Raw genomic sequence first — 25,472 nt, 5'->3', positions numbered from 1 at the left:
GAAATAAATGCCTCTGTGTCCATGTTCTGTCAGCTTTCCCTGATGAATAATAATGTTCTTGTTGACACAACTTGACAGACTAGACACCACACGTTTATTCTCCAGTTGTAATCTACTATTTTTGCTGTTACTCATAATTGTCACTTTGGGGTTCTGTGGTTATATTGCTATTTATGTTTAACTTTATATTGTATTAGTCTGGCAGCCACTGATGTGACAATACCTCTATTACTAAACAGACTACAGGAAATGTCTTAGACACAGAAATGTTTTCTATTTTGTTCTTGAAATGTAATCTATACATAGGCGTATTTTGAGAAAATGGGCCTGTTGTTGTGGAATTCTGGATCAGTAATCGATAAGGTAAGTAGGAGACCAGACCATATTCTATGTGGTGATGGTTATGCTTTATGTACATGATATCATGGAGAGAAGTACAATAACACATGTCAGTGGTACGGTAGTTCTGCCAAGAGAACGGGAGTAATCATAGTTATACAACAGTTATACTGTCGTTAGCTGCTTCCAAGGACTGGCTCAATCATATAACAAGATAAGCTGTTCCTAAACAATAGCTATCAGGCATATTGGAGACGATTAGGCTCGTGCAACCTACTGAATATAATGTATTGTAGAAGTATTATAATTGATGTTAATAGATATGAGCAGCGATATTATTGCTTTGCAGGCCCCTGTCACCAACATGCAAAAGGATTCCCCTGAAGCATTAGTGAAAAGCCCATTTTCCACAGGCTCAACACCACACCACACAGCCCACTTGTGCCAGGTTTTCCACTACAAGACTGGGTAGAGTGGTGTGAAAGTGGTACCAAAAAAAAAATCCAATCTAGAGTAGGTCTGAGCTAGGCCAAACAGGGCCAAACACATCATAATGACTGATCACTCACTGACTTTTCATTTAGACCACCATACTGTATAGATACATGATGATAGATTCTATTGTGTCATAACCACTTTTATAATCTATTATAGTGTATTATAATTATCATAGTAATACATTAATACTTTATATTGTATTATAATCACTGTTATAATCCATTATAGTGTATTATAATTTAGGATAGTTGTAATACAAATTTATATTGTATTATAATGATTATAATATAATCACAGGTTTTCCAATGAGTCAAAATTTAGAAAAATCATTTGAAAATAGCCGATCTACAAGCTCACAATGCAATGCATTGTGAGCTTGTAGATCGGCTATTTTCAAATGGCAGGTATGTACCTTTATATGTCCGAAATAAATGTATATAGGTTTTAAACATCTACAGCAGGGGTCTTCAACGTTTTCAGGCCGGGTACCCCCAAACTGATGGGGAGATGGAGCAGGGACCCCCTACCACCTCGTAAGGTGGGGGGGTCGGGGCTACGACATATTTTTTATTTTAAACATGTACAAGTTACAGCGAGCAGGGTGGGCCGTACCACAACCATTTCTAAACAAACATACTACTTATTAACTGAGAACAAATGTCAATAATATGTCAATAGCAATCATGTATTCAAGCTATTCAAAATGGATAGAATCATGATTTATTTTTTAACATAAATGTGGAAAATGGCAAAAAAAAAAAAGAAGGAAAAAACATTAATTTTTTTGAAATCGTTTTTTTTTATCAATAATTTCGCGGACCCCCTGCAGTACCTCCGCGGACCCCCTAGGGGTCGCGGACCCCCTGTTGAAGACCCCTGATCTACAGAGTAATAACCACTAACTAGAATGAGACGGCTCTTTGAAAGGAACGGATCCCAGAGATCCGGCTCACTCAAAAGAGCCATAAATCCCATCTCTACACTCCGGGGTGAATGAGGGGGAGGGGGGGAGGGGGAGGGGGAGGGGGGGCGGGGTAGGAGCAGCGTGCATCAAAACCGATTGCTTTTTCTCGAGTGCTGCTGGACGACAAGCATTCTGTTTTGAACCACAGCAACGAGAAGCTCGAACCGGGTCTCATTTTGTTCTTACAATACCTAATTCTAAGTTTTGTTTTGCCACTTCCAAACAGCATTCTGAAACGGGCCGTTTTGGACTGTTTTGGACTGTATTCTGAATTAAAAGTTAACACAAATAAAACTGAAACGCAAAGGGCCGGAAAATACACTGACCAATGACACACCATGAATTTCACGGTGTATTTAAAACATGAATTCTGTCCCGAAGAAGCAACCACACTTTTAGAAACCTCCCGCCTTTGACCAGCAGGTGTCGCTGTCTGGAGAAAGTCCACTGTGTTTTCACCAAGTGATTCTCTCTTGTCCCGTTGTTTGTTATTATTAACCAAAGCAACATGGCGGACGAAGTTGATGTTGATATCGAAGGAGACGAATTTGATGCCAATCTTGGGTAAACGTGTCCATTCTCTTCGTTCAATTCGTGTCCGTATCGTTGCTTGTTGCATACATTGTGCCCAGCGTATTAAAATGCCGATATAAAGGCCTTTGCGTGGAGCTTTGCATTCCAATGGCATATATTCATCATCATCAGCAGCAGCAGCAGCAGCAGCAGCAACGCTGCCTAGTGTTAATGTCTGCATCCTCATCCCCTAGTCACACCATGTCCTAACTTACTGCAGTGTTGGGAGGAGAGAGAACTCGCTAACGCTCTGGACCAGTGCAGAGAAGCAGTGCAAACTGCAGAAGGACCAGTTTTAATAGTGTTTAGTTGTATATAGGACTATAGTGAAGGAAATCCATAGAGATCTGTGCATTTCGGGAACAGTTATAAATAATTACACCTGTGACCTGCATTACTGCATTACACTTATTGTAACATGTATATACTGTTTTATATACTGTTTGTTTAGACTTACTGTTTTCCTTTTTGTTTTTCTTTACATATCTACTGCATAGTACTGTGTTCTATTTGTCTGTCATTCAATGTTATATGAGATACTTCAATGGTTTCCAGTGGAAATAAGCTTAGTCTTTTCATGGATCTCCTTTTAGTAGACCTTGTACCAGTGAACTGTACCGCCATGAAACTGTACCTTTTCCTATGCAAACCTCTAATAAAGTATTCAATCAATCAATCAATCAATCAATCAATCAAACAAACATGGTTGTAACTGTAAGTCCTATTCATACCATTATCATAAGGATATGCAATGCTTCAGCCTACTCATGTATTGTGTACACTGCAGTATTATGTTTCTTTTGCAGTCCTAACATACTGTAGTGTTGATGATGGAGTAGGACTAAAGGTGGTTGCACACTGCTGCGTTTTTCGGGCCGAATATCGGAGTGAATTTCGGAGCACGCAAATAAAAAAATCAACCTCATGTTATGTCAATCACGTTTGCACACTGCCGCCCGTTTCGCGCACCACTCGGTCCCTTGCTCTCTCTATCTCTCTCTCTCTCCTTGCCCTGAAAAACGCATTTCGAAACGAAAAACGCAGCAGTGTGCAACCACCTTAAGGCACTACATATTTGGAAAGCGGTCTTAAGTAATGTAAAGTATACATGCTTGAACATGATTGAACGTTTGATAATTACGGTCAAATTGCTATAAAACCTTTATATCCAATAATGTTGTACCCACTTGTATCCATAGGACAGTTAGCTCTGTCAAGAGCTGTTGGATGAACAGTGAAGGAGGGAAAAAAATGATAATAATAATATTAAATTATATTTCAGTGACTTGGATGGAGGCGGGTTACTCCAGGATCAATTCTTGCAATCTGCTTGGAAAACCAGCACTGGAATATTGGTGAGTAATGCTGAGATGAAGACTTAATAGTTGACTATACATTAATACTTAATTTTTGGACATGGTGTTTGACTTTGTTCCTCTTCTGCTCTCTCTTGTCTGTAGCCATGGGAGCTGGACAGCTCTATCAGCCCAGAGAACAGGGAGGTCATTGAGAACATGCTGTTGGAGGAACAGTATCCTTTTATTGTCCTCTAAACCAGTGGTTCCCAAACCTTTTAGCTCGAGAGTCAATACACAAAAGAGAAATTAGACCCAAACTAGTGAAAATAGCAGATCTACAAGCTCTCAACACGTCACACGTTGCGCCGCGTTGCAAGCTTGTGGAGCGGCTATTTTCACGGATTCTTAAACTTATATAAAAATACCAAAAACATTTATAGATTTATTTTTCTCATCACTGCATCGGGCCCACTGTTGTGCTCTAAACCCTCATAGTAACACCCCTGAGTGATGTACCATTATGCTGACACATTTTCACAAACACTAGTACACTACAGGGATTTTCATTGCTTAGCTGTTGGACCTTAACCACGTTCTCAGATACTATCTGACAGGCCGGGAGATTCCTAGGAATGTGTGGCACAGCGACTCCAAGCAACCTAGTGACAGCCCCAAGTCCAAAGTGAAGAGGTAAGTCTAGCTACGTAATTCCTAGCACTTAAATGGAACGTCTCACTTCTGTCTCTGTTCGTGACGTTTTCATGTCATATCCTTTGCTCAGGTCTCCTGCCAAAGCCTCAGCTTCAGGCTCCTCTTTCCGCTGGTCCCAACAGGAGAAGGAGCTCTTTGAAGAGGGAATTGTAAGACCTCTTACCGTATTTACAAACACATAACCTCTGAGCCCAGCTGACTCTTGGACAATGTTTCTCAAAGGTGGAGGACCCTGTGGGTTCCCATTAGGGGGTCTAAATGCCCCCATACAAGTCTGTAACTCTGACAGTATACAAATGGAACCCTGTACACTGTCAAAGTTAATGGCCATTGAAATTTAGAGGTTTGAGAAACACTGCTCTAGGATGTAATGGCTGTCATGTAGAAAGTGCAGAGTTAAAAATGATCTGTCATTTTGTGTGTGCGCATGTATCTGTGCGTGTGCTTGTGTGTGTGTGATATCAAGCAGAGTGGTTTAGGTGTAGTGTCTAAAGGTGTGTGTTTCTGCAGGCTCAGTATGGTCGGAGGTGGACCAAGATTGCCAAGCTGGTGGGCAGCCGTACGGTTCTTCAGGTCAAAAGCTATGCCAGACAGTATTCCAAACAGAAGGTGAGGCTTGCTTAACTCCTCTCTAGCTGGATAAAGCTAATAGTGGGCTCTGTAAGACAAGACCAGTATGTTATACCAAATCTTTATAGGTCAAGTTTATTCTCCTTAAATTAAGTACAAAGGCAGGGCTCTTAGCCAATGAGGAGCAGCATTCTTGGTGACATCACCACCAACAAGTGTGACCTGATATAAATAACGACACCCACATGAAATCTTTGGGCTCGCTGAAAGGCGTGACCAGTCACAAATATATAGTCGCTGTCTTTGTCTGTCTGAGATGTTCATGTTCACCTGTCTCTAACAATGGGTTATGAACACTACCTTGCCTGGCTCTCCTGCGTTAGGGTTCTCCCCGCCCCAGCACGTGACACCTATACTTAGCAACCAACAATCAGAATAGAAAACGACAAAGTGCCTCTACGTTTCGTGTGAATATATGTGAATAGGTGAAGTTAAGCAATAGAAAAGAAGAGTTGGGTCTTTAGATTTGATAAAAAATCTAATACATAGTGAGGCAGGATGTAATGTGAGACAGAGTCTGTCTGAGAGGAGTTTGTGGCTATTTGTTCCTTCATCGCTGCGTGTTAAAAAGGAATCTCTCACGCCAAGTCTGGAGCCACGTGGATATTCCATATTTGGGGCAAGACTGATGTCAGCCACGTGTCCAATGATGCGTCATCCGTGTTCAAGCAACGGACAATTACGGCGCACAATGCCCAAATATGGACTCCTGACAGATCAGGTGATGTCACACATACTGCTCACAAAGAACAGATAGATCTATTCGGATTGGTCACTGACATCGGACAGAAACACACAATCTTTTCAGCCAAAGAGCCGACCTTCAAGCTTTCCTTCATCGTTACACTGCTGTCGCAGTAGTTTCAGAACGTGTTACCTCGCTTCGCAGATACAGCAAAGGTCCGCACCGCGCCGCTTTTCTTTGCAGATTCACCTGACTCATCGTCGGAGGAACGCCGTGTCCAAAGCTCTGCACAGCCCGACGTGATCCCAGCCCACGCATAGCGATCAGAACACACGTTCCATTCTTTATGGGGTCGTATAGGGTCGTTTATTTATTTCATGGCAGACGCGCGGCCCTGAAGGCCGTCGACTGGGCGGCGTTCGCAGAGCGGGTGCCGGCCAACCAGAGGGGGATGTTCAACGCCCTGAAAGCTCGCAGCGACGCCATCACCGCCAAGCTGGCCTCCGTCCCAGAGACGCCCGGCGAGATCGACTGGAGCTACTACAGACGCTCCGTGGTGGCCAGACCCGCGATAGCGGAGGAGTTCGAGAAGAGGTTCGCCGCACTGCGGATCCCCGAGCCCGTCGACACGCAGACGGCCGCCATCGACACGCAGGAGGCAGAGGCCGACGTCAGCGCGCTGGCCTACGCCGAGGGATCCAAGGCCCGCGCCGCTCGCTACGAGGCAGAGCTAGACGCGTTCCGGGACATGCTCCCCTTCGACCAGATGACCATCGATGACCTCAATGACGCCTTCCCAGAGACCAAGTTGGACAAGGTCAAGCACCCCTACTGGCCACACAAGCCCATTGCCGATCTGTAATCTATCTATTTACCATACACTCGCCCCCACAATGTGTATGGGGGTCCATGGACCCCCATAATGTACAAATGAAACCAAATGGACCCGGGGTGCCCGCTGGCCTACTGGTCCAGGCGCATTGCCACATAGGCATGGATGTCTGGTGGCGTCACCGGTTCTATTCCCGATCCAGACAACCTTTACAGTGTGTCACTCATCATCTCTCCCCCCATTTCCTGTCAGTCTACTGTCCTTTCAATAAAGGCATAAAAGCCCAATGATGATGAGACACCGACATACATACATACATTCCCAGAATCCCAGCCATTTCAGGGCTACGGTCTTCAAAAAAGGTGGACATCTGCATATCCAATGTATGAATGAATGGACCATTGTAAAGCAATTTGAGTTCGCAACTTGCTTAGAAAAGCGCTATAAAAATGAAATCCATTATTACTTCCGCGCTCTGCTTGCGCAAGTAATTACACAATATTTAAGTCAAGTACATTTATGTACAAAGCACATTTAAAAATAAACGAATATTGACCAAAGTGCTGTACAATGAAGAGAAGTTAAATCAGTAAAAACAAAAATCTTTTAATTATTATTTTAACACAGAACAAATATTAAAACATGTTTTTCTTTGTCAATCCTTCAATGCAAGAGTGATGCATCATGCTCTGTCCCCAAATCTTTCACATAGTGCACTGACTGTATGCATCCTTCAGGAAAGTTTTAGTAATCAGAAGGAAGATGGAATTTCGTAAGAATGCCTAGAATATGCCATGATTCTCATTTTGTGTATTCCTGCAGGCCAAGTCAGAATCCAGAGCTGCAGCTCCCCCCGCAGACCCAGCGGTGCAACTGCATGCCTCTAGGTCCAACTCTGAAGGTCCATCAGTCCTTGTCAACGCTGTCCGTATAGAGAAGCTCTCTGATGACGAGAACGCGGAGGTGGACATCACCGATGATCTGAGCGACGAAGGAGATCATCTACAAACTGAAATCAAAACTGAGCCATGTAGTGAGCCCTGTAGTTCAGAAGGTCCTGCAGGGACACATAGGCAGGTAGAAGACTCCGACCGGGGGGAGAACGCACAGGCACGGTCCGTCCAGGATGACACCGGTCTGACTGAGGGGGATAAACATGCGCAGGACCGACCCAGTCACAGATCTCCATCTCAAGCCGATGTTCAATCCTTATCCACCTGCCCTCGTCCTGACGAATGTGCTGTGGCCGAGGTTAAGGAAGAAGACGGGGACGGGGTCACACGGGGCCCCCAGCAAGGCCCAGGGACAGAGTCACAGAAGACGGAGCAGTGTGACACTCCTCAGAGCCAGAGCTGTACGTCTGGGAGCCCAGAGGAAAGACTGGGACAAGATGAGTCCTCCAGCGATGGAGCAGGTAATCCATAGCTACTTATTTGTTTATTTTTATTTTTAAGGGGAGAAAGACTGTCAACTTCCCTTTGAATCCTTATCCTAGACAAACAATGGAAACAAACAAGGGAGAGCTTAGGGCAGGCACAAAAAGAGAAGGCTCTAAAGCGATTTTAACCTATCAAAGCATTATGTCTAATGTCCTTACAATTAATATTCTCCAATACCTATTTTTTTTTTCTCTCAAAATTTAGAGTTGCCAATTATATATTATATCCTCCTTTTCTCACCAATTTAGGCATAATGACAATTAATTCCTCCCCTCCACACACACACACACACACACACACACACTACAGGCTGGTGCCACCCCAACGCGTAGGCGTGCATGCAATGACAAATATCACCCTCCCCACCCGACTTCCCTACCCCAAACATGATTGTGTTCGCATAGACGCCCGACAAAGCCGGTTGCACCACGGTGGAATCCACCGTGGTGGTGGGCAGGGACTTTACCACTGCCCGACCCAGGCGCATATTCTTCAATTCTTAACCTTTAATGCCCATCTCCCTTTTTAGATAATAAGGCCAATGGGGGTCAGTTGGTCTCTTATACACCAGAAGATGAGGAGGAGGAAGAAGAGGAGCTTAAAGCCCCGGAACAGGAAGTAGAGATGGACATGGACGCCATCACTGAGGAAGAGAAACAAGCAATCCCAGAGTTCTTTGAGGGACGGTCATCCAAGACCCCAGAGAGATACCTGAAGATCAGAAACTACATTCTGGATCAGTGGTAAAAACATCAGTATTACTCCGCTCACCTCGTCTCTCACCCAACCACCTAAGTGTTTAGCAAGCAATTAGTAGACTTTGGGTTATTAGTCATTTTATTAGCAATCAAAGTTTGATTATTATTATTATCAAACCCAGAGTGATTAAAACCCCACACACCATGACACACAGTACTGTGATGAGATTTCACTGTCAGGCCCTTTAAAAAAGACAGGAAGTGTTCAGTTGAAACTGTAAAATTTGATTAATATTTTGGCAACTGTACTGGTTGTGTTGCATGATAGGATAGATAGATAGATAGATAGATAGATAGATAGATAGATACCTTTATTATCCCAAGGGGGAAAATCAGTTGCCCAGAGGCAGCACAGCAGTATAATGTTATTCACAAAGTTACAGAGAAGTAAGAAAGTAAGAAACAGTAACAGAAACGGTAAGAAACAAGAACAGAGTACAGTAAAGAGCAAGGTACATCAAGAGATAGGATAAAATTATAACTGCACATATGGTTTATAAAATGTAAAACAAATTGTGGCCATATCTGATTAGTTACCTATTCTTCATCAGGCTGAAGAGCAAGCCAAAGTACCTGAACAAGACATCGGTGCGCCCGGGCTTGAAGAACTGCGGAGACGTCAACTGCATCGGCAGGGTACACACGTACCTGGAGCTCATAGGAGCCATCAACTTCAACTGTGGTAAGCAACTGCTGGGCTTATCAACTCAAAGCTGCTTCATACTAGGGATGTCAAAAATGGACCTTTATCAAAATCGATTATTCTATAGCAATAATCGAATATTATTCGAAAATCGATAATTAATTATTATTATTATTTTTTATTAAAAAAGAAAAAAAAAACATTTTTTTTTCTTCTGTTTTTCTTTTTTTTTTTACTGGATTTCAATACACATTTACATATGTACAACATGGCTCTTCAGGTAATTGGTAGCCTAACTACTACTCTTCATCTTTCTTTTTAGTGTGCCAGTGTACTGTTCACCTAATCTCTCAAGAACAGATTCTGTGATGCTTTACAATACAGAGGACGCTGTTTTCCCTTTTCTTTGATGATGGCTACCAAGTACCAAACAATCAAGCCTGAATCAATCACACCTGTGTCTGAGACAGGGGGGGAGGGGAGTGTGTAGCAGGCAGCTGCCACTCTGCTGTGCTCGTTCACTCTGTCTACACAGTTTACAGTTGGTGCTGGTGTGAATAATAAATCAATGGCCATTTACTATTATCATTAATACTATTGTTAGCCTATATTCTATATATTGGTTGAAACTAACTAACTAAGCCAAAAAATATTATTAAAAAAGAAAAAAAAAGAAAACAAATATTAATATTTTTTCGATTTTCGATTATGAAATATTAAAATCGAATATTGATTAATCGAACGAATATTCGAAAATCGATTATTCGGTGACATCCCTACTTCATACCTCAGCGTCAGCTGACAAAAATTACACGTTGTGAACTAAAATCTTACATTTTCAGCTGAATTTGTGTGTATACATTTGTATATGGTAAAGTCCTCTGTCATTTTGTTAAATTATTTTTATTAGGAATAACGCCTTGAGATGAACCATCTCGCAAATTACAAAATATACTTACATACATACATTTAAGAGAATATATTTTTCAGTCAATTCAAGCAACATCAATCAGACAAAACAAACAAAAAACAGTAAACAAAACAAAACATACAACGATACACGACACAACAACAACAGTACACATAGCTGTTATAATGATGATTGGTCAAAACATGAACAGGTCATCTCAAAGTGAGAGGACAGCGCAGTTTTAAAGTATTGAAAATATGTTATTGAATTGAGGTTGACTGTTTCTTTCTCTCTCCCTCGGCTAATACCCCACATAGAGCAAGCAGTTTACAACCGCCCTAGGGTTTTGGATCGCTCCAAGCATAAGGAGGGTAAAGACGTCCTGGAGGCATACCAGCTCGCCCAGAGACTGCAGAGCATGGTAGGTGTCCATTAGTGCCTAGAAACCAGTAGTGGAAAGTAACTTAGGTACATGTACTCAAGTACTGTACGTATTTTGACTATACTGGAGTATATAATTTTCAATACTTTTTTACTTTTACTCCACTACATCTCAGAGGCAAATATTGCAAGGGGAAAAGAGAGAAATCAATAAAAAAATACAATTTACCAACATATTTACACTAGTGATGTGCGGGTTAGGGTTTTTTCATTTTCTGATCCAGCCCAGCCTGCCCCGCAAGACGGCATCAATTTTCACAGCCCAACTCAGCCCAGCCCGCCGTCATTAAATACATGTCAAATACGTCTTTGAATGTGGATTTATTCCATCCATCACGGAAAAGCAGCCAATTCCAACAGTGCAAAAACAGAATGGCATATTAGAGAATAAATGTGAGAGGGTCCTTCAAACGTGAGAGGGTCGGAAACACTCGGCTAGCGCCTTGTGTTTCCCAACGCCTCTCAGCCGGTGTATACTACCCCGGTAACCACTCGCCTCTTGTGGCTTATTGCTTTATTAAAGCTTTACAGAGCAGCATTTTCACATACATGTATCAATGTTTTATCCTCAAACATAACAGTAAAATAAATGTTTACATTTTCCATTTTCTCTCAAGTACTACTCACTGTAGTACCTCTGCGTGCCCCTAGGGGTGCACGTACCCCCATTTGAGAAACACTGGTCTGAGGTGTTCTCTGTGAGGTGGTGCTGGTGAGGCTCATGCGTCGTCTTAGACAGGGCATCTTCTTGGCCAGCAGTCTCTTGAAGTGGCTCTGGAACTTCTTGCCCACAAAGGTGTAGAACACTGGGCTGATGCAGCAGTACAGATACGCCACGTTGCGCGTCACGTACAGGGAGTAGTCCAGCTTGTCAGACTCGGCACACGACTCTGCGTCTTCACGGTTGGAAGAGATTCTAATGGCCTGCAGGAGGATGACAGCGTTGTACGGCGTCCAGCACGCAAAGTAGGTGAAGACGATGATGAAGATGAGCTTGATGGAGCGGCACTTCTCCTTCATACGGGTGTTGATGATGCGGACGGTGATGCTGATGTAGCAGAACATCAACACAAGGAAAGGCAGGAGGAAGAAGACGAGGAACTGTTGATAATAGCTGAACTGGCGCCAGCGGTTCATGACATCCACGTCGTATCCCGTTTCCTCGCACATCAGACCATTTTCGTTGTCCTCGCGTACGTTTCTGAAAACCAGCTCTTTGAGACTGGCCAAGACACTGACGCACCAGACTGCCACCGACGCACAGACGGCGTAGGTCTTCTTCCTGCTCTTGGAAGTGGCCACAGCGTGCACCACGGCCAAGTAGCGGTCGAACGTCATGAGCGTGAGGAAGAGGACGGAGCTGTAGTAGCCCACTAGGTCGGCACTGCTGACCATCTTGCACATGGCCACGCCAAAGATCCACTGGTCCGAATGGTAGGTGGCAAAAAAGGGAAGGCTGGAGGCGAAGAGGAGGTTGGAGATGACCAAGTTGAGGAGGAAGATGTTTGTCACTGTGTGGAGCTTCTCGAACTTGTAGATGATGAGGAGAACCAGCCCGTTGCCAACGTAACTGAGGAGGAAGTTGACGTAGTAGAAGATAGGGGTGAAGCTGGCACCAAACTTGTTGACGCCGCTCTTGGAGCAGAGCGTGACGACCCTGTCAACCACAGTGTTTGGATCGTCGGTGGTGTCATTGTATTCGTTGAGGAAGTCGAGGAAGTTATTGTAGTCGTCCGCCATGGCTGAACTATTCAACCTGTTGTAGAGAAGGACATAAAAATGACAAAATGGTTAATTTTCAAAATACTTTCATTGTGTCCGCCAGGGGGGATATACACAAAGTGAAGACTACGCAAGGGTTAAATGTATTAAAATATGTTTAACTAACTAATACTTCATCAAATTCTTAATAACGTATTTGATTTAACTCATTGAGTGCCAATCCCGAACTAGTTCGGCTTTATTAGCGTATCGCAGAGTGCCGATCCCGAACTAGTTCGGCTTTAAAAAAAAAGAAATTTGAAAATTTTTTTAAAAAAAATTTTTTTTGGACCCCATCAAATCTGGTGAACATGATTTCAATTAGGGATGGCCAACGGCTAACCGTTACCGTTAAACCGATAAGAAATTGGTTACCGGTAAGCACTAACGGTCAATTTTGACCGATAAAAAAGAAAAGAAAAAGGAAATCAACCCATGTGTCACACCAAAAGCCCCGTACACCAATATCTACGCAACATCAAGTCATCAACCAAGACAACCATGCAACTACGCTGTGGTCACACATTTCTGGGACACCAATGTCTGTGTAACATGCATTCACGCAACTGTGAGTCTGCGACGCTGCTTGATTTTGGAGTCGTACACGCTGACTTGTTCAACCAATGCTCCGTCGTCGATTGGATTTTACAAAACAGACCCGCCGTCACATTGAATCCCGTTAAGAAGAGCTTAAAACACAACTTTCTAATGTTACATGTTGACGACGTGAGGAACGCTAAAGTCGTCTTGGTTACAGAGTAGCCTAGGATATGCGAAAATAACACAGCTCAGAGTCGCAAATTCAATGATCGCTGCATCAGCACACACAAAACACGGTCGAGAGAGAAGAAAATGAATGAAATGGACATCACGTTTAGCCGATTCAACCATTCCAAATGTCATACGATTGAAAGTTATTGCTCTACATGCGAGCATCTCGCTGCGTCTGTTTTGTTAGGCGAGAGCCAGGGAGTGCACAGAATGTTAGAGAGGCATGGGCTGAAGGGCCTTTTGGTGGACAATTCTGTTGATAAAAGTTAAGGGCTCCAGCCCCCTTTGCTGTATGTGCGCACGTGCCTGGCGAAAACTCATCACATTACAGATTGATCATTTCAATCCCACGGTTTCTTTGCAAAAACACATTTCTTTTAGAAAACATTTGTATTCTTGTTTCTCCTAGTTTTATTGTTTGTAATGTGTAAATATGGCACTTTATTATGGGGAAAAACGGGTGTATTTTCCTTTTTTTTAAATCGCAAAAATAGCGCATTTTTGAACACATTTCCTTAACGGTTAACGGTTAATTAACTGATAAGGCCTTTCGGTTATCGGTTAAGAAAAAATCTCCATTTGGCCATCCCTAATTTCAATCGCGATTTTGCATGTTCCACCCCCATACAACCCCATCTAACATACAGGGCAGCCATTTTTGTTTACATAACATGTAAAACATAATGGCTATTATCTCAAGAATGCCTGAACGGATTTCCAATCGGATTTTTTTGTTTGAAAGCTGTGAACAAACTGCACAAATCCACTCCAATGCAATCCAGGATTGCATTGGATTTTTTAGAGCTCATTCTTCTCTGTTTTTTTCCCATGCATGAGGTGTGCAAGGTTTAATCGAGGCTAAATTGCAGAAAATAGATCTTCTAAAATGCTTGGTAGCCAATAGCTAACTTCAAGCTAACTTCATCCTCTTCCTGTACATGTACAAAGGAAAGTGTTCAGGCATGTCATGGCTGCAGGGCTTGTGCATATACCAGCACTGTCTAAGTAGAATTCTCTGGTCATTGGGGCCCTCTAGTGGTGAAAAAGGGGACACTCAAAGAGTTAATGGCTGTGGGGGAAAAGCTTTAGGCTTAAACTCTTAAAAGTAAATAATGAACAAAAAAAGTCATTGATGTATTTTGTTTCACAATACTTCCTCTTTGAGATTCCAACTCCCTTTTCTTCTTGGAACTTCTTGACCTCCGACTTACCAGTAAATGATAACATTGACACGTCATCTTTGGCAAACATTGCGAAAATATGTGAGCGTGTAGTTTGGCTGTTTTCACAATATTTATCTGTGGAACCGAGTCAAACTAAATGTAATGTCTACAATTCTAAGTGCTTGTCAGGGTGGGGGGTTCAAATATGATTATTTGCATGACAAGTTTGCGGACCCAAGATTGAACTAGTGGTCCATGTCCATGGCATAATTACAGGTAATAATTACTGGTCCATGTCTGTCTCTTCTTGGCTATAATGGTGAACAGGGACAGTGTCTTATGTCATTTTCAGTCTCCGTCCTTGCAGTGTTAGTGTGGTACGATGCGTCCAAAAAACAGCCCCCGTAGGATTTTTGTGCTAAAATTGATTTTTTGGCAGATCCTGGTTCTATAGAGTCCAAACTATGAGAAAATGATGGGTGCCAACTTTTCCGGACCCCCGCCCCATTTCTGGGGGTCATCTAGTTTGGGACCTCCCAGAACAGTACGCCAGCCAGTTAATGTCCAATTTTCTTAATATTAGGATTGTTTTGTAGGTTTTAAAACATTCTGAGTTCATTTATTACACTTTTGAAGCAGCCAGAATAAGCTTTCTAACTTTTGGTTGGGGTCTTTCCTCACCTGGGACCCCCCAGACGGACCCCTGTGCCTATCTCTGATATCTCTTTACTCCTGCTCCAGAACAATGTCATATTAGATCATAATTGAAGCATAAAGGTTTTTTTTCTGAAAACAAAAATAAGTAGTAACAAATACCAGGGGTCTTCAACAGGGGGTTCGGGACCCCTGGGGGTCCTCAAAGTTACTACATAGTGTGATACGAAGGGTACTTCTAAGGATTTCTTTGCTAAAATACATGTTTTACTGCTTTGGCTTGTATAGGGACCAAACGTATAGAAAATGATGGGTGTCAGATTTTCCTGACCCCTGCCCCCTTTCTGGGGGGGGGGTCATCTATATTAGGACCTCGCAGAACAGTATGCCAGCCAGTTAATGTCCAATTGTCATAATATTAGAGTTGTTTTGAAGATTTTAAAACAAGTTCATATATTGCACTTTTGAAGCAGCCAGAATAACCTTTCTGACTTTTGGTGGGGGTCTTTCCTCACCTGGGACCCCCGTAATGACCCCTGTGCCTATCTCAGTACTCATTGCAGTCCTTGCTCTGCTCCTTCTCCAGAACAGTGTCAAATTAGATCATAATTGAAGCGTAAAAGCTTTTGTACCTGTAGTAGCTAATACCAGGGGTCTTCAAGTGTCCTCAGAGTTACTACAGGGGGCCAGCCAAACGGCTATTTCAGTTTTGGCCCTATTCTTGCAACCAGTTCTACAATTTGCTCTCTTTTTGAATAATATTAGAAACTGTTAGTTTTTTTTATAAAAAAAAAAGAAAAAAAGAAACTGTTAGTTTTATGCATCCTGGGTTTATGTAGTGTACTTGATGGTTTATTAGTATTCTCAGTACTAGTAAGATGCCTCAGGGCGCCAATTCTTTGCCATCTGGCCAGTGATGTATATTGGACAAGTTACCCATATATGGAGACGCCTGGTACCCATATATGGAGATCCATATACTTTATGGAGATATTCTGTGAGAGCCCAAACATGCTAACTCAGTTATTTGTTATGTGCAAGTCCTATGATGTCTATGACAACTGACATCATACCCTTTTATGCCCATACATGGAGATCCCTGTCTATAGAACCAGCCACACAGCTATGGGCTGTCTTGGCCATCTGTCTTAGCCATATATGGATTCTGTTAATGTGGCCGATGTGCCTCCATATGGGCATTCCCATATGAAGTCCTGTTAGATATGGGCTTAATATAAAAGACATCAAGGAACTCCATAGGCTATATGGTCATAAAAGGGATGCTGTTAGTGTGCCATCACAGTGAAGCCAGAGTGTGATGTCAGAGCAGGCACGCAGAACAACATGTCCATTTACCACACACACACACACACACACACACACACACACACACACACACACACACACACACACACACACACACACACACACACACACACACACACTCACACACAGTCATCTTGTCATACATCTTGAATGTATGACCTCAGCATCAAAGGCTGGATTGGGGTATGTCCCTGTGACAAACTATTATCATGTCCACTGTCCAGGCTTAATTATTTCCATCAAAATTTGGAGTCATTGGAGCACTTTGATCCAACAACCCTGCATCTGTGATAATGCAGGGTAATGGGATGGGATTTCAGTCAAAAAACTTGGAGCTGCACTGCTACCACATACCTTCCATGCCAACAATGCAGTATAAATGACACCTGACAAATTGCCCTGAGCTTCCACCAATTGAAGAAAATGGATGGAATTCAGAGAGTGGGGGGTATTTTCCAGTCAGATGTCTTGGCTGACTGGGAGGTTGGGGTGACCAGAGATTTGGCTGGCCCCCTATAGTAACTCTGAGGACACCTGGAGGTCCCAGACCCCCTGTGGAAGACCCCTGGTATTAGCTACTCATTTTTGTTGTCAGAGCCCAGCTACAAAAGCTTTTATCCTTCAATTATGATCTAATTTGACACTGTTCTGGAGCAGGAGCAGAGCAAGGACTGTAATGTCCCAGGTCCCAGATGAGAAAAGACCCCCACCAAAAGTCATCAAGGTTATTCTGGCTGCTTCAAAAGTGCAATATATGAATGAACTTAGAATGTTTTAAAACCTTCAAAACAGCTCTAATCTATCTATAAATGCGACAAATCTCTGTCTGTTTGTTTGTTTGTTTGTTTGTTTGTAATCCGCGTATCTCGAGAACCGTTCGTCCCACCGGCTTCAGATTCGGCACGCGCGTTCCCCGCTGCGGCGCGGAGTGCAGTGCCGGGCCTCGGCCCGACTCGGCATGCGTTTTTCCCGAAGCGGCGCGAAACGTTCGGAATCTCCTTACGCGGAGCTGATTGTTAACATCAGGCTGTTCCTGAGGAAATCGGCACAATCGCTGACTCATTGTGACATCACTTCATAAAAGGCTCTGACATCACGTACGCCAGGAGTCAACAAAAAATCTCTGTGAATGTGTATGTATGTATGTGAATCTCGAGAACCGTTCTTCCCACCGGCACGCGCGTTCTCCAGATATGGGCATAAAATGAATCCCCGAATGCGGAGCTGATGTCTGACATCAGAGTTTTCCGCAACCGGTACTGTGTGTGCAGAGATCTCCATATATTGGGGTTTGCATTAAAGGGTGGGGACAAAGGCTAACAGAAGGCAAACAGATGGTCAAAACGGGTCCTATGACAACATGACAACAGGTATATTGGGGTTTGCATTAAAGGGTGGGGACAAAGGCTAACAGAAGGCAAACAGATGTTCAAAACGGGTCCTATGACAACAGGTATATTGGGGTTTGCATTTAAGGGTGGGGACAAAGGCTAACAGATGGTCAAAACGGGTCCTATGACAACAGGTATATTGGGGTTTGCATTAAAGGGTGGGGCAGGCATAAAATGGACGCAAATAGACATATATCTCCATATATGGGCATATGGGCATAAAATGGACCCAGAACTATATCTGCAGTGATCTCCATATATGGACATAAAATGGACGCCGACAGACAGACAGATACAGATATCTCCATATATGGGCATAAATGGACACAGGCAAACAGATGGTCAAAACAGGTCCTATGACAACAGGTATAATGGGGTTTGCATTAAAGGGCGGGGCATTCATTCTCTATTTACATCGTTCCCGAGTTGGCCAGGTCGCCAACATGACAACAGGTATATTGGGGTTTGCATTAAAGGGTGGGGACAAAGGCTAACAGAAGGCAAACAGATGGTCAAAACGGGTCCTATGACAACAGGTATATTGGGGTTTGCATTAAAGGGTGGGGACAAAGGCTAACAGATGGTCAAAACGGGTCCTATGACAACAGGTATATTGGGGTTTGCATTAAAGGGTGGGGCAGGCATAAAATGGACGCAAATAGACAAATATCTCCATATATGGGCATATGGGCATAAAATGGACCCAGAACTATATCTGCAGTGATCTCCATATATGGACATAAAATGGACGCCGACAGACAGACAGATACAGATATCTCCATATATGGGCATAAATGGACACAGGCAAACAGATGGTCAAAACAGGTCCTATGACAACAGGTATAATGGGGTTTGCATTAAAGGGCGGGGCATTCATTCTCTATTTACATCGTTCCCGAGTTGGCCAGGTCGCCGACTAGACGCTGGGCCGCCCAGTATTATAAATTGGACATTAACTGGCTGGCATACTGTTCTGTGAGGTCCTAAAATAGATGACCCCCCAGAAAAGGGGGAAGGGGTCAGGAAAATCTGACACTCATCAGTTTGGTCCCTATAAAAGCCTAAGTTCAGCTAAAAAAATCATTAGAAGTACACTATGTAGTAACTCTGAGGACCCCCTAGGGGTCCCGAAGCCCCTGTGGAAGACCCCTGGTATTTGCCTACTACTCATTTTTGTTTTTAGAGCCCAGCTACAAAAAACATTTATTCAATTATGATCTAATGTGACATTTTTCTGGAGGAGGAGCAGAGCGATTACTGAGATAGGCACAGGGGTACGTCTGGGGGGTCCCAGGAGAGGAAAGACCCCAACCAAAAGCCAGAAAGGTTATTCTGGCTCCTTCAAAAGTGTAATAAATGAACTCAGAATGTTTTAAAACCTACAAAACAATCCTAATATTAAGAAAATTGGACATTAACTGGCTGGCGTACTGTTCTGGGAGGTCCCAAACTAGATGACCCCCAGAAAGGGGGCGGGGGTCCGGAAAAGTTGGCACCCATCATTTTCTCATAGTTTGGACTCTATAGAACCAGGATCTGCAAAAAAAACAATTTTAGCACAAAAATCCTACGGAAGTACACATCGTACCACACTAAACTGGAAATACCACTCGCCGTGATATGTAAAATATATTTGTTTTTTTATGTAAGCTCTGTGAATTGTGTCTAACAACTCATCCAGAACGTCACAGGTGTTTCATATACACATGTCCCTTGACAGAGTCTGTGGACAGTGTCACTGAGCTCAGCATGTAGTTATGAAGCATTGTGAATGCATTATAATGCATAATGAATGCCCTCATAATGCATTATATATGTGGGCTTCATATGTGGGTTACCATGTATCCCATATAAACCACGCTCAGTTTAGTTATCCAGGCCAGGATATGGACTGACATGTAGTGATTTTCATCTCTGTGGAAGCTCTTATCTTTAAAATAGTGCATCATATTTGTAAAAGACACTCGCTCAGGAGTTCTCCTGAAGTGCATTACTCGGCCGGGCTGACAGGGGGCAGTAGCTATTTCCAAGGTAACTGCAAGCTCCACCAATCACAGACGTCGATTTCACCGGATGTACATTTTTAGCAGTCTGGGTAATGCAGTTCCACTCATTATTGTCTCCACCAGCCGAAGGCTGAGGGAGAGTATGTTTTCCCCTCCGTCCGTCCGTGTGTCCGTCCGTCCGTGCGTCCGTGCGTGCGTGCGTGCGTGTGTCCTCGCAGTTTGTGTGCAGCTAATCTCAGTCGCCGTTGGCCCGATCGCTGCCAAACTGAGCACACACACTCCCTGGATGCCAATCTAGAACCTCTGCCCCACATTTTTCAAATCAGCCTCATGGTGGCGCTATAACAGGCAGATTTGTGTGGCCTGGTTGTTACCAGCTAATCTCCGGCGCCGTTGGCCCGGTCGCTGCCAAACTGAGCACACACACTCCCTGGATGCTAATTCAGAACCTCTGCCCCACATTTTTTAAATCAGCCTCATGGTGGCGCTATAACAGGCCGATTTGTGTGGCCTGGTGGAGACCTGTGCTCGGAAGAGCACTGCTTCTAGTTAAAACATGTTTTTACCAAAACTAGAGTTATTGGCATGCATACATACTTCGGGTTTGTATCGACTTAATGGCTGATAATAAAATCCCCTATGGTGTAAATGAATGGGCAGTTTACTGCGAACCTCTTCACGGACCACCAGTAGATAGATAGATAGATAGATAGAGAGATGTATTACATGATATGCATAAATGATCAAAATTAGAGATACTGTGTACCGCTTTGTGTGATTTTAGGCCAAAATCTGTAGGAGCAGTGTCCAAAAATGTGTTTTGCAAAAATCGGCCTGATGGTGGCGCTAGAAGAGGGCCATGTGAGAAATGAGTGTAGTGGAGGTTGTGATTTGCCATCCAAGGAGTGTGTGTGCAAAGTTTGGCATTGATAGGGCCAACAGTGGCAGAGATATGACTAGGACAAAAGTGTGACGTGACGGACAGACTGACAGACAAACTGACAGCCGGTGGATCTTTTCATAGTAACTGTGACCTGACGGTCGCAATGCATGTTAAAATACTACAATACTACTAGTAAGACACCTCAGGGCGACAATGGACTGAGGTCGCGCCAATTCTTGGCCATCTGGCCAGTGATGTATATCAAACCAGTTACCCATATATGGAGACCCCAGCATGATAGTCAACAATGTTAAGTCAAAACAAAACAAATATGGGCATTCCCAGATATGTCCTTAATATTGATGAAATGGGGCTGTTAAGTCTGACATCATTTTGTAGGCAGAGAAGAACTTTTGCCCCCCAAAAAAGCGAATCTTTTTACTATTTTTACTATTTACTAATTTTTCTTCTCTTTGTTGTTGAAAGGAAAGTGGTAGAATTATACTTTAGTCGTTATTTTTGTCTCGGATCTGTTGAAATAGCGAGGGACAGATATTGACAATAAATCTGCTTGGAGGTCTGACTACAAAATGATGTCACGGCTTAAAAGCCCCATAGGGACAGGGATCTCCATGTATGGGCATAACACTTATGTTAATTAGTAAAGCCAAGCAGGGCCTTGGCAAGTTAGGGCCTGGGTTTGATGCCTGGGGATCTCCATATATGGGCATACCCTAACATGGCATCATCTGTGAATGCCCATACTGTTTGCCATATGGCCAGTGATATATATCAAATCAATGACATCAGGGATCTCCATATATGGGCATAAAAGGGATACCCATTTATGGACTTTTACATAGGTGATGTCACCTATGATATCACCTGTGATGTCACAGTGACAAGGAAACCAACCCATAGACTGTAAAAAAAATGTGTACGGACTAACTGACTGACACAGTTTGGATATCCAGGGTTTGATCTTTGATGAGGTGATGTCACATTAGGGCTGTCACGATTAATACATAATCGTCTATTCGCGATTATTTTTCATATTCGCGAATATTTTTCATATTCGCGATTATCGTCAATTATCTAATTTAATTAAAAAAGTAGTGAGTTTTGACAATAAAACCATTCTTAAACAAGTTAAACCTCACGTCAACACTTGCATTCTTGAATGCGCCTCCCCCTTGTTGCCACGGGGACCCGTGAACGCTCAATGCTGGTCCTCCTCTGCTCCTCAGTCAGTCAACACAACAGCAGCACGGCACGCACTGTCACACAGCACAGGCAGGCTGGCTGGCTAACTAAAAATGCTTAAACAGTTTGTTTTTTCCAGACGGTCGGAACAGACACATGTACCATACACATCCCGGGACTATATATTCCTTTTGATACGATACAGAAAAAGGCGTTCACTTTCGTTTCAACACAGAGGACTGGAGTCAGTGCCTTTACTGCAGCTTAGCTTAGCATAGCTCTGGTCCATAGCGTTAGTGGAGTTCTCCCTCCACTAACGCTATGGACCAGAGCTAAGCTTAGCACTGCTGCTCTGCTGTGGAGAGAGGATGATGATGATGATTACACACAGACGGCGACTAACTAACTATAGATGTTCGATCGTGGTCGTGATAAACATTAGGCCTATTAGGCTACTGTCGCTATTTTCAGCTGTCGGCTATTTTTGCAGTTGTCTGCTATTTTCACAACGCAGCGCGACGCGTTGTGAGCTTGTAGATCGGCTATTTTCACAACCCACCGCGACGCGTTGTGAGCTTGTTGATCGGCTATTTTCACAACGCAACGCGACGCGTTGTGAGCTTGTAGATCGGCTATTTTCACAACGCACCGCGAGCTTGTAGATCGGCTATTTTCACAACGCACCGCGACGCGTTGTGAGCCTACAGATCGGCTATTTATTTTCAAATAGCTACGGTATAAAATAGGGCTAAAGTTAGCAAGTAAATGTACTTAATAGTTACTTTACACCACTGAACTGATGTTTAAAAAGCAATTAAATTGCTCATTAAGGTACAGTGTGAGTATGAGCTCAAAGCCTATTATCATAGTGGCATAAAATGAAGGGGGGAAAAAAGACGATATATTCGTCAATCGGCGATTATTTGTATGACAATTAATCGTCTGGAGAAAATCCTAATCGTGACAGCCCTATGTCACATGATGTCACGTGACATTACTTCCTGTACTGACTGAAGGACTGACACAGATGGAGACAAGCTGCGACATTTCTCATGGTATACTGCGACCTTTGGTCGCAAAAATACTACAATACCACTGATGAATAGAATAACTGTCAGTTCAAGAAAGAGATTTTATTGCACAACAAGCAATCTTGCACAACAAGCAGTTCTCAGCAGCAAATAGGAGAAAGGTTAGGGGATATTGCACTATTTCACAAGTCTGATGGCTAGGGGAAAGAAACTCCTGCGGTGGGTGGTGGGTGCGGTGGGTGGGTGGGTGGGTGGGTGTTTGAAGCCGGTGTGCAGAACGGACCACCAGTTGAAAATCCCTGATAATTATTTGAAGGCCATACATAGACATACAGAAAATGTGTTCACAAGGTAAATCAATAGACATGTACAAAGATTAAATGCATGATGCCAGTTTAGAGGTTATGTGTAGAAGCCAAAAGCTGAATACAAGAGCTGTGGCGATGGCTTATTCATTTAAAATGTCATACATAATCAGAAATAACGTGTCTAAATAAATAATATAAATAATAAATAATTCTGTAACATCTGACATTCATATTGGTAGATATTCAATACTCATGAATTCACAATTAACTCATTAACCCTCTAAGGCCCGCATTAAGAAATACTTGAAATAAAAAATTGAAAAAAATCAGATGGTTCAGGTTCAGGTTCAGGTTCAGGTTCGGTTTATTAGTCAAATGCGTATCCATACAAGTACAGACAAACAATGAAATGCTTGTGCCAAGAGCACTCTCAGCCTTATTGCACACAAAACAATACGACAACAACAGGTCACCCAGGACAACCCAAAAAACAACAAAACAACCATACAGTGTGACAGTGTACAGTTTAAAAGCTGCGTATATTGTACATGACTACCTACGTCTCGCTTCCATCTCTTCGTTAAGCAGCCTGATTGCTTGAGCATAGAAACTATTACTGAAACGGGTGGTGTGAGATTTGATGCTCTGGTAACGTTTTTTTGAAGGGAGGAGATAGAACAGGGAATGGGCGGGATGACAGCTGTCCTTTAAGATGTTCTCTGTCTTTTTCTTACAGCGTGTGTTATAGATTGTGTGTAGCTGTGGTAATTCTGTGCCAATGATTTTGGCAGCTCTCTTCACAATTCTCTGTAACTGTTTACTGTCTTGAGCAGTCACGTTACCAAACCACACTGTTATGCATCCTGTCAATACACTTTCTATGGTACAGCGATAGAAATTAACAAGAGCCTTGGTGCTTAGGCCAAATCTCCTGAGGCGCCGCAGAAAGTACAGTCGCTGCTGCGCTTTCTTAAGGATACCTTCGCTGTTTTGAGACCATGTGAGTGAGTTTGTTATGTGAACACCCAGGAATTTGAAACTGTCCACTATGTCTACAGGTGAACCATTTATGGTTACGGGACTGTGATCGACTTCAGATTTCCTAAAGTCAACGATGATCTCTTTTGTTTTACTAACATTTAGAGAGAGATTGTTATTCTGGCACCATAGGGTTAGCTCTTCAATTTCCCTCCTATAGGCCCTCTCATCATCGTTAGATATTAGTCCTATAACCGTGGTGTCATCTGCAAGATGGTGTTGTAGGAGTCCTATTAAGAGGAAAATGTAATGTTTTTTTCAAAAAAATGTTTTTGTAAGATTTTATAGCCATAAATCAAAAATCATAAATCATGCTCTAATTTACATATGGGGGATATTTTTCACAATAATAACATATGTACATGTTCTAGACATTCTAATGATCACCAAAAAAAATAGTACAGGCATTTTACTTGTGTTTTTGTGAGGTATAGCTTCCATGAAAAAGTGAGATGTTGTTCGTCAAAACTCTGGAATTTCAGCGGGTGTGGCGGGTGTGAATGTCAGCCCCTGTGGGGGGTATTTATATGCAAATATTGTGGCCAATGGCATTGTAATACTAAACAATAGAATCCAATGGTGGTGTTTAGGTGGTAGGGGGAGCTAAAATAAAATTATTTAAACCTTTTTTTGGATAAAATACAAACGTTGTAATATTACAACCGTGGGCCTTAGAGGGTTAAAACACAGAAAGCAACCGTGTCATTTTAGAATTTTGCAATGGCCATTCAAAAATAGCAGATGTACAAGCTCACTAAATGGTAAATGGTAAATGGTGCATTTATATAGCGCTTTTAATCCAAAGCGCTTTACATAGATTGTGCATTACATTCACCCATTCACACACACATTCATACACCGGTGGCGGAGGAAGCCATGCAAGGCACCAACCTACTCACCGGAGGCAATTAGGGGTTCAGAGTCTTGCCCAAGGACCCTTCGACATTAACTCAGGGGGAGCCCGGATTCGAACTGGGAACCCTTCGGGATTTATACCCTTCGTGCTCTAATACCAGTTTCTCTACCCCTGAGCTATGCCGCCCCACTAGTGCATCACTTCGTGCCACACACTGCACTTGTACAGCTGCTATTTTCTAACATTTTAGAAAAATGTTGAAAGTGAGAACCATTGATTTTAGAAGGCATTTGTAGAATCGGCCTCAGGGAATAAATATTAATCATTCATGCAAGCAGCTGAATCAAAAGTTGGTTTTCT

General features: G+C 42.9%; 3 protein-coding genes across 3 annotated transcripts in view; 2 read left to right on the top strand and 1 right to left on the bottom strand.

Annotated features, from left to right (window-relative positions):
- Positions 1-2,309: 2,309 nt before the first annotated feature.
- mysm1 (Myb-like, SWIRM and MPN domains 1) overlaps positions 2,310-25,472 on the top strand; it is a gene marked incomplete at its 5' end in the record, with an annotated part of 34,755 nt that continues 11,592 nt past the window's right edge. Inside the window, 10 exons of the mRNA XM_080720832.1 lie at positions 2,310-2,365; positions 3,657-3,729; positions 3,835-3,905; positions 4,273-4,362; positions 4,454-4,532; positions 4,894-4,992; positions 7,353-7,944; positions 8,499-8,712; positions 9,279-9,409; positions 10,598-10,701. Coding sequence (XP_080576958.1) covers positions 2,310-2,365; positions 3,657-3,729; positions 3,835-3,905; positions 4,273-4,362; positions 4,454-4,532; positions 4,894-4,992; positions 7,353-7,944; positions 8,499-8,712; positions 9,279-9,409; positions 10,598-10,701 — 1,509 coding nt within the window. The remainder of the gene's footprint in view (positions 2,366-3,656; positions 3,730-3,834; positions 3,906-4,272; positions 4,363-4,453; positions 4,533-4,893; positions 4,993-7,352; positions 7,945-8,498; positions 8,713-9,278; positions 9,410-10,597; positions 10,702-25,472) is intronic.
- LOC308300186 (ATP synthase subunit d, mitochondrial-like) lies at positions 6,045-6,560 on the top strand (the record flags this gene model as incomplete). The annotated part of the gene is made up of 1 exon (XM_080743988.1): positions 6,045-6,560. The coding sequence occupies one exon, from the start codon at positions 6,045-6,047 to the stop codon at positions 6,558-6,560; it is 516 nt and encodes a 171-aa protein (XP_080600114.1).
- On the bottom strand, positions 10,919-12,461 carry LOC308300103 (C-C chemokine receptor type 4-like; the record flags this gene model as incomplete). The annotated part of the gene is made up of 2 exons (XM_080743871.1): positions 10,919-10,951; positions 11,385-12,461. 2 exons carry the CDS (start codon positions 12,459-12,461, stop codon positions 10,919-10,921), a joined length of 1,110 nt encoding a protein of 369 aa, XP_080599997.1.

Source organism: Nannobrachium achirus, assembly GCF_963921795.1.
Source record: "Nannobrachium achirus genome assembly, chromosome: 1".
Taxonomy (NCBI): Eukaryota; Metazoa; Chordata; class Actinopteri; order Myctophiformes; family Myctophidae; genus Nannobrachium; species Nannobrachium achirus.
The sequence above is the reverse complement of the archived record's forward strand: the minus strand, read 5'-3'. Positions and strand labels throughout refer to the sequence as shown.